The sequence below is a fragment of the Pistacia vera genome, unplaced genomic scaffold (genome assembly GCF_008641045.1).
Source record: "Pistacia vera cultivar Batoury unplaced genomic scaffold, PisVer_v2 Contig436, whole genome shotgun sequence".
In the NCBI taxonomy this organism is placed as follows: domain Eukaryota; kingdom Viridiplantae; phylum Streptophyta; class Magnoliopsida; order Sapindales; family Anacardiaceae; genus Pistacia; species Pistacia vera.
In genome coordinates, this window is record NW_022196264.1 from 210187 (window position 1) to 219188 (window position 9002).

The 9002-nt window shown below is 35.7% G+C and overlaps 1 protein-coding gene across 1 annotated transcript; it reads right to left on the bottom strand.

Annotated features, from left to right (window-relative positions):
• Positions 1 to 487: 487 nt before the first annotated feature.
• LOC116144013 (protein ACCELERATED CELL DEATH 6-like) lies at positions 488 to 3869 on the bottom strand. The gene is made up of 3 exons (XM_031429456.1): positions 3192 to 3869; positions 1751 to 2092; positions 488 to 853 (listed from the first exon to the last, which is right to left on the bottom strand). Exons 1-3 carry the CDS (start codon positions 3867 to 3869, stop codon positions 488 to 490), a joined length of 1386 nt encoding a protein of 461 aa, XP_031285316.1.
• Positions 3870 to 9002: the final 5133 nt, after the last annotated feature.

Consider the following 9002-nt stretch of genomic DNA (forward strand, 5'->3'; position numbering starts at 1 on the left):
AACAGCTTGACTTTCAATAAAAATCAAATTTGTTAATCAACATTATGAATTTGTAATGCTCACAGAAAACTGTGAACATCGTTCTTAACACGATATTTTTTATTATTTAATTTATTAATCTAAAGCTCATTTTTTATATTTTTCACACATAATATTTACCAAAAAGATTGTTTATTTAGAATCATCATAGGCATAAAAGAATTAATTATTATGATGGCTAATTGATAGTATAATTTTAATAATTGTAATCTCAGGTGTCATTATGTGGACTACTTAATAAAGAAAAAACTCTTATGTACTTCATGCATGTTTAAATATCTAATAGTTTAAAAGTTACTAATTTTATATAAATTAAATAATCATAATACAATAACAATACTCATCTTTCAACTCACCTCATAAAAAATAAATCAATAGATTGAAATAACACTCTTGATTATATCCTAACCCACTTTATCATCACAAACAAATTTATCAACATTGTAAATTACAAAGTGGAAGACTTCCGGTTCAAAAATTTGATGAGAAATGGAACACTGGAGCCTATGACGACGACAATGATGGCTAACCATTCACTCTTTGGTGATATTACAGTGTACAATCTAGTTACAAAGGCAACCAACGTTCCGAAAAGGGCGATATTCAGCAAGTTCTTGCTATAAAAAATTGCTGAGCGCAAGAAGGCAGGATCACCAACCATTGCTAGAATTAAGAGAAACACCATTGTCATGGAAGAACACATTGCAAGTGAATCAGCCAACACAAATACCTTAAGTGATAATTTCTCTATGAGGATTGCGGTACCTAGTTCNAAATGTCTGGGAAGTTGAGAGTTGAAAGTGAACCAGTTTTGCTTAAGGGGAAGTATCAGCAAAAGGTCAAGACGGTGCCGTTTCTGCTTGGCACTTTACTAAATGCAAAGTGACGTCGTTTTCAATTCATATTAACTTTACTCTTCTCTTCACTTTCTGCACTTTACTCTTTCTCTCAATTATTCAGTTAACGTCTTTCTCTTTCTCAATTGTATAAGAACAAATCTCATGTAAGCTCATTTCATTCAGTTAGAAAATAAAGCTACTGAAATTGTGCTTTTCTCTAGAAACTTCAGTTTATCTTTTTCAAGTTCTCACAGTGCACAATCCAGTTACAAAGGCGACCAACGTTCCGAAAAGGGCGATATTCAGCAAGTTCTTGCTATAAAAAATTGCTGAGCGCAAGAAGGCAGGATCACCAACCATTGCTAGAATTAAGAGAAACACCATTGTCATGTAAGAACACATTGCAAGTGAATCAGCCAACACAAATACCTTAAGTGATAATTTCTCTATGAGGATTGCGGTACCTAGTTCAGGTTTAGTTTTATCATCTGTTGAATGCTTTATTTCAGAAGGTTTGTCATCATCATCAGTATGGTAGCCTCTTGGTAATGTAAAGCCTCAGCGAAAGTTAAAGTTGCCAGAAGGGCAGAAACCACTGACATTGTGTTGGCTATATTCTTCAAGTCTGCGTTAGGGTGGTTTAATGCATTCTTTGATTTTTTTTATCACGCTTCCAATAATTATAGGGCTGTCTACCTCGCGTCGCATTTTGCCCTCTCAGGTATGTATGGAGAGAATTCTGCAATAATATCAACAATAAAAGAGAAATAATTTCAGCCATCCATGAAGGTGAAAAGGAAAATTGAACTCCATCAAAATGTGAATCATTGAATAGATTTAATATGAAAATAAGTGGTATCTAATAAGATTACCAGTCTGTAAGAAAGATTCCAGTCCGACTCGCAAATGTCTAGAGCTGTGAGGCCTTTGTTGTTCTTGGTTCTCAAGTCTACGCATTCAGTTGCCATCAATTTTCTCACCATCTTGTAGTTCTCGTTCTTGATAGCAAAATGCAACGGTGTGTCGCCTTCGACGTCAGGTTCATTCACAAGCTCCTTCATCTCTTGCAAGCGCAAGAATTCCCTGACATTGCGCGTAGTGTTGTTTAACACAACAAGATGAAGCGCGTTCTGGCCAGTAGGGTCACAGAGTTCCATTGTGTCTGGACAGTATAGGAGTATCTCTTGAAGGACATCAAAGTTTGTAATGGCGTCCTTCCATTGTTGTCTCGCAGATATGCAGATGAGGTACTTTCTTTAAGCAACTCACGTATAATATTTGTCTATCTGGCTGCTATTGCAAAGTGAAGGGCTGTCTTTCCACTAATGTCTGGTTGATTAATGAGTTTCAAGATATCTTCTTCTTCTAGCAGATAACCAATGCAATCTATGGCAAGGCACTAAAGAGATAGATTATATAAGTCAGATGTCAATTTCCTGATAAAAGAGGCTTCTATGAAAGCTTAGATTAACTATCATATTGGAGATTGGGTGCAGGGATATTTAAGATCTCTCTTTCCCTAATCAACCTCTTAAGTCGTTTCGATTATCCTGTTCCAAATGATTTGTTCATTTGGGCAAGTTAATTGTCTTTATGATTTTTCAGTATATAATATCCTTCAGACTGGACACTTCCCAAATTGGAATTACTCATTTGTTGACCGGTTGTTTATCTTAGATGAATGGAAAACATTCTGTTATGTTTAAAAAATAAGGGCTGACGTAGGTTTACATCAACGAGAAGCAATCAGAGTTCAGGAAAGTATTGTGTCATCCAGGCGCTGTCACGTCATCCAAGGACAGAAGGAGTAAAGCTGTCATCAGCTTAGCAGGTAAAGGCCTAGCAAGTGAGTGGCTGGGAGTCACCCACCTGCCTAAACCCTGTGCGATTTAAGAATATATTCCATGCGGTTGACCAATGAGAAGCAGGGTAAAAACTGTACGGCACCTGCCCGTTGGCAGAACTGTAATCATTACCTTGAAACCTTTTACTATAAATAGAGAGCTCTTCTCTAATTTTTAGAGATTCTAATTCTAATAATATAAACACTCTCTCTCCCTCTCTGTATTTCTGTTCACTCTGATTGCTACATGCGACCTGATTGTAGTTGATGTCAAAGTCGAGCATCAACACATTCAATTCTTTTATTGTTTTTGTCTTTTCACCTATATTTACCACATGGGTTCTTCATTTTACTTGGATTTTTTTTTTTTTTTCTTTTCTTTTCAAGATGTTGTTACCTGTGCTACCTTGCAACTAACAACAAAGGCAGATTAGTAAGATGTTTTTGAAGAAAAAAGAGACTGATCATACCAGTGCTTCTTGCAAGGACGGCGGCATGCAAGGGATTCTGCCATCAGGGCCTCGGACAGCCTCACGCAAGAGATTGACTCTCTCTGCATTTAGTCTTAAGAACCTTAAAATCCTCAGCAACACGGCCTCGCACCTTGATTCAGCAGCTAAATATAGAGGGCTCTCACCTGCACTTGTCACAACTCCAGCCTTTTCATTTTCATTTTCATTGTCTAGCTCCCACAAGCACAGTGCAACTTCCTCATGTCCATTCCTCAAAGCCTCATGCAAAGCCAAGCTTTGAGCCTTATTTCTCATCCTCCACAGATTCGGAATTCCACTCTCTCCCTCTTCCATTTCTCTCAAAACAGTTGTACCCGGAGTTTCGATCGAATCAACTCTAAACATACCTCTACTTCTTTTGTCATTAATGAGAAGTTTTACCACAGCAATATGGCCAGCTCTCGCTGCAACATGTAAGGGAGTGTCACCCTTTGAGTTTTTATGGCTTGCAAGGAAGGTAGATGTTTGGAGAGCCCCATGAATAAATGATTCATGACCCAATTTTGCAGCTACGTGAATTATATTGTTCTCCTGATTTGTATGCAAGAGGAGACTGTTGTGATTATCACTTTGGATAAACTGTTTCAAGAACTCCACGTCTCCTTCTCTTGCTGCGTTGTACAGAGAACAATCCATAGCTTTTCAAATTTAAACTCTTTTTCTTTCTGTAAGAAAACAAAGGAAGGACTCTATAGTGATCCACAGCGTGTTGATTTTGTAAGTAGAACAAGACATTGGCAGCTGCAATTTATTGCAGTTTTTCACAGATTAACCAAATACTTTCGTTGGTACGATGGACGTAGAGAGATTCTGACAGGAGTCAAGATCTTAATTAACGTATCATTTTCATTAACTTCTCTTTAGTAAAAGTTAGCCTATAATACATCAAGTTCTGCGTGTCTCCAACCAATAAAAATCTGTTATATATATAATTTGTAAAATAATAAAGGTTTTCTATTAGCTCACCATATTAAATTTTAATTAACTTGGATAGGAAGAAATCTTTGCTTCCTGAACACCCTTTCTGTAGGGCCTTGACTTGTATCAAAATCTATATTTCACCAAAAAAAAAAAAAAAAAAAAAAAAAAAAATATTAATGATGCTGCAGGCATCATATTTTCTATTCAATGCACAATGTTTATTTGAATGGGAGAAGTCTTTTGATAAGAACTAATATCATTTTCTTAATTTAATAATTTGAACGGGAAAAGTATTTTGATATTGATTAATATCCTTTTCTCAATTTAATGTTTTTTTATGATTATCATCACGGATGAGCGTATTACATCATCATGATACAGTGTTACCGTATACGAAAGATGTTAAGTCCATAACTCAACCTTATAACCTTCTCTCATAACCTTTGATATGACAATTCGTAATTGGTCAGCGCACAAATGAGTCTCGTCTATTTGCTGTAAGTCTTGTTTACCTAACCAATTGTAAATTGTCAAGTTGAAGATTGTAAAAGAAGATTGTGAGATTAGGTTGTGGACCTAATATTATTGATCTTATCATGCCGAAGTGTTATCATATACTATTCAATGAAGCTGCCCACAACATACATTCATTTTCAAAATTAAACGTGGAAACCATACTTGAGGGGTTGAGTTTGAAAACTAGATACACACCTAACTATTTATGTGAAATGGAAGAATGTCACTGTCGAAAAAATTATGAGGGCAAACATTGTAAAATCATTTGTCCTTCCATTTTAGCTCAAATCTTTCAACCAGTAAAATAATTATCAGAGGATGAGTTAAATGTTTCATTTTAGTTTTTACAAATTTTTGTTACGGGTATATCAAGAATCTGGGCAACAAGGATGAGTTTACCTAAGGAAATAAAGTTTCTCTGTTGACGCGTCAACTATGTAGTCCTTTAATTCATGAACATTCCAGCAGCAGACCATTTGGGTTGCTGACTTATCACCAACGATTTCAACATCTGTAACAACCTTATCAGCTCCAACAACTTGATTCCATTTTAAACTCTACTTCCGCATACCTTGTACTTGATATCTATTGCTTATTTCAAATGTATTCTTATTATTGTGACAACCTGAGCTATTTAAATAAACCAATACATGGACTGGTCTGGTATTGAGGCCAAACCCCTTTTTCATATCTTATGGCTTTTATGGTATCAGAGCACTCTGCTCAAGCACGTCTACACTGATCCTTCAACTTTTTTTTTTTTTTTTTTTTTTTTTCAAATGGCTGCCTCATCATCTAGCAACTTTATTGCCCCCAATCTTAGTCAACTTGTTTCAGCTAAGTTGGATGAGACCAACTATCTGATATGGTTGTCTCAAATTGTTCCAGTTCTCAAAAGTCATGATCTAATGGGCTTCGTGGATAGTTCTCTAACGTGCCCCTCCCAATTTCTCATTGATGATCAAGGGAAACCAACAACTACTCTCAATCCTGAGTATCTCCTATGGAATCGGAAGGATCAATTTGTTTTAGGCTGGATTAATGCTACTCTTGTAAAACCCCATTCTAATTATATATATATTCCCTTTGGTTTTGTTTATAAGGAGGGACTTTTCTGTCAAATTTTAAAGTTTGGTTAGTGGTGAAAAAGAAGAAATGGAAACTGTTGGGTTTGCATGTAGCAAGGGCACAAAATCTGGGTGTTTTTAAAGGAAAAGATGATGTGGCAGGGTTACATTAGAATTAAGAGAATTTGGGGGCTGTTGTAAGAAAAAAAAATTGTTTTATATAAATTTGGGCTGCTCGCCCAAATGAAGAAGAAGAAAGTCGAAAGAAAGAAAAGAAAGAGAGAAAGGAAGAGAGAGAAGGGAGAAAACAAGAGAGAAAAGAAGGAAGAAGGAAGAGAGAATGTTCGGCCGAGAGGAGGAAGGGAAGAGGAGAGAAAAAGGGGAAGAAAAAGATAAATGAGGGAGAGAAAGTGAGGTGAAGAGAAAGATGATGCTTGGGGCAGCTGGGTATTTTGGGTTGAGCTGAATTTTTTAGTGTGAGTGGTTTCTTTAAAACTTTTCCAAAAATCTAAACTTTTTTTCGATTGCTTGTTAAGTGAATGTATTATCTCATGCTGTTTGATACAACTTACTGTTGACTGTCGCTTTCCTTGCTTGCATGTGTTCGGCAGAACATGGAATGAGTGAAACTGCATCAGATCTGGTCCTAATGAAATATACTTGTGTTGTATGTCACTAGATCTTTCCTAAAAACACCAGACTCATGTTTGTATATTGATGTCTTATTGAGAGTCTTGTTATTTTGTGAAACTGATTAAAAATCCTCCCTTCATGTTTCGGCCAGGTTGTAACCAATGTTAGTGTAAGTTAATCAAAAGCTGATTTGTGCTGCTGGATAATATGATTGGGTGTTTTTTTTTAGCTGGACAGTAGACTTGATGGTGTTGGAAACATGCTTTAAATAATGAATAAATGGGCCTGCTGTGATTCTTTTTCTTTCTCTTATTTATATAAGTATAACTCACCTGAGCCGGTTGTAACTATTGCACTAGTTTTGGTCTATAATTGTGACTCATGAGCATGTTTTTTGGTATGAAAAGGGATGGTTTCGTGGAATTTTTATAATGGAAGGTGTGCTTATAATAGATGGAAATGGCATTATAAAGAGGAATTAAATTTTGGCTGGTTAACATGCTTGGAAAGCTGACATTTTTTGCTCTAGAATAAAATAACCACAAGTGTTTTCTTGCTTGTTCTCGACATGGGGAAGTTTCTTTTTACTTGTAAATGAAGTGCTGTAAATGAGGTTTTTGGCTTGGTGTAATATAGGTGATTAAAAGGCAGTCAAAGGGAGTTATTTAATGTCCAAGAAGATTTTATTTGGTTTATTTTATTCAATTATTTGTGCAAATAACCGTGAAGGCACAAAAAGAATTTTATATACTTTGTTTATTCATGTTTATTTTATTCTAGTATGAAATATTCTTATTTTTATTATTATTATTATTATCATTTGCTCTTTGGTTTAATTATAATTATGATGTTGTTATATGAGTTTTGGCTTTTAAAAGTGATATTTGCTTATGATTAGTATCAGACATATGCTAAGATCATGTGATGTTGAAGTAATTTTAATATGGGTTAAACCATCAGTTTCTGAAACATGTTTAGAAAATTGCAGTTTCACCCCTATATGCGACTTTTGAATATTATGGCATATATGCATTATTTATAAGCACTTGTATAATATGCTCTTAATTTGTTACTTGAGATTGTGAATGAGATATTTGTGGTGCTACAACCACCATACAAGTACCCATCCCTTAGTTTCAAGCTCTGCCCATGCGATGCAAGATTCACTGGTATTGAGATATTCGGTCTTCAGGCTCTGCGCATGCGTATTGAGATATTTAGTGCTTTGCCTAGGCGTTGAGTTTTGTCCGCCAGGTATTGAGATGGTTTTCTTCAGGCTCTGCCCACGCGATGATCTTGCCAGGTATTGAGATGTATTTCCAACTCTGCCTGTGTGTGGGATGCCCACCAGGTATCTGAGATTTTTCCCTAGGTACTATTGTTGGTGAGAACCTTTAGTATCATTTACTGTTTCGAAACAGGATATCAATTTAAAGTTTTCAGATACCAGCCTACAGTTTTCAGTATCAGTTAATAGTTTCAGTTTTTAGTATCTAATGGATAGTTTGCATTAGTTATATGAAACATTTGATGTTGTAGCATGATTTATAGAAAACATTGTCTTTAGAAGCATAAGCATTTACAACTATTCTTTAAGTTCTCATAAAAGATTTTCAGCATTTAGTGAGACTAGGATTCAGAAATTGTTGTCAGTTTAATTGATCAGATTGAATACTTAGAACAATTAGAAATGAGTTATGCATGCATACATGAATGATTAGCAACCCATATCATGTTCATGAAATCATGTTGTTTTCTATATTTTATAAGAACCATTGCATGCCATAACTTTTGTTTGACGAATGTTTGCAAACTTGCCCTTTCCCCCACTCACTGAGTATTTTAGCTCACCCCCTTTCAAAAACATGTTTTCCTCCCCCCCAGGTTTACAGGGATCGTGCTGAGCAGTGATTACCACTCAAGGTTGTGCCACGCATTGCACCTTTTATGTGGGTTTTACATTTATGTCGTATTGTATCTTTGGACTTTCGTTTCAAAAACTCATGTTTCCCATCATGTATTTCCTTTTGTTTATGTTTCGGAATGTGTTGTATATGGAAACTTGGTATCACAAGTTTCCCTAAATCTTTTCTTTTGTAAAACGAAAGATGTGTATGTTTTTTTTTTTTTTTTTTTTTTTTTTTTTTTTTTTTTTTTTTTTTTTTTTTTTAGATGTTAGAAAGGAAATACTATGATGTTATTCAGAAAAAGTAAGTCCTTTAATAGTTTCACAGTTTTTTCTACATGGCACGTCTCGGGTATCCGACTTGTGAGAGCGCCCGAATCCTACGGATGAGGAAATTCAGGATGGGTCATGTCAACTCTTTCTGATAAATGGCACATTTTGTATGGTCTCAATTCAGCCAGACTTGCTTGGCTGCCTTGGCTAACAAATTTGCTTCCCATCTCGATCTCGCATTAACCACTTGAAGCGGCTCCTCCAACGTTGAATAAGGTTCCATGAAGTGTGCGCTTATCTTGATTCGGCAAAGCAACGGCAGCACAACTAGGAGTGTTGGTAAGACCATTGATGATGATTTTAATTGCTATATTGTGAGTGGTTTGAATCATTCATATCACCCCTTTGTCACTTCTCTGTCCTTTGCCACCCGAGACAAAGTCTCTCTTTTGA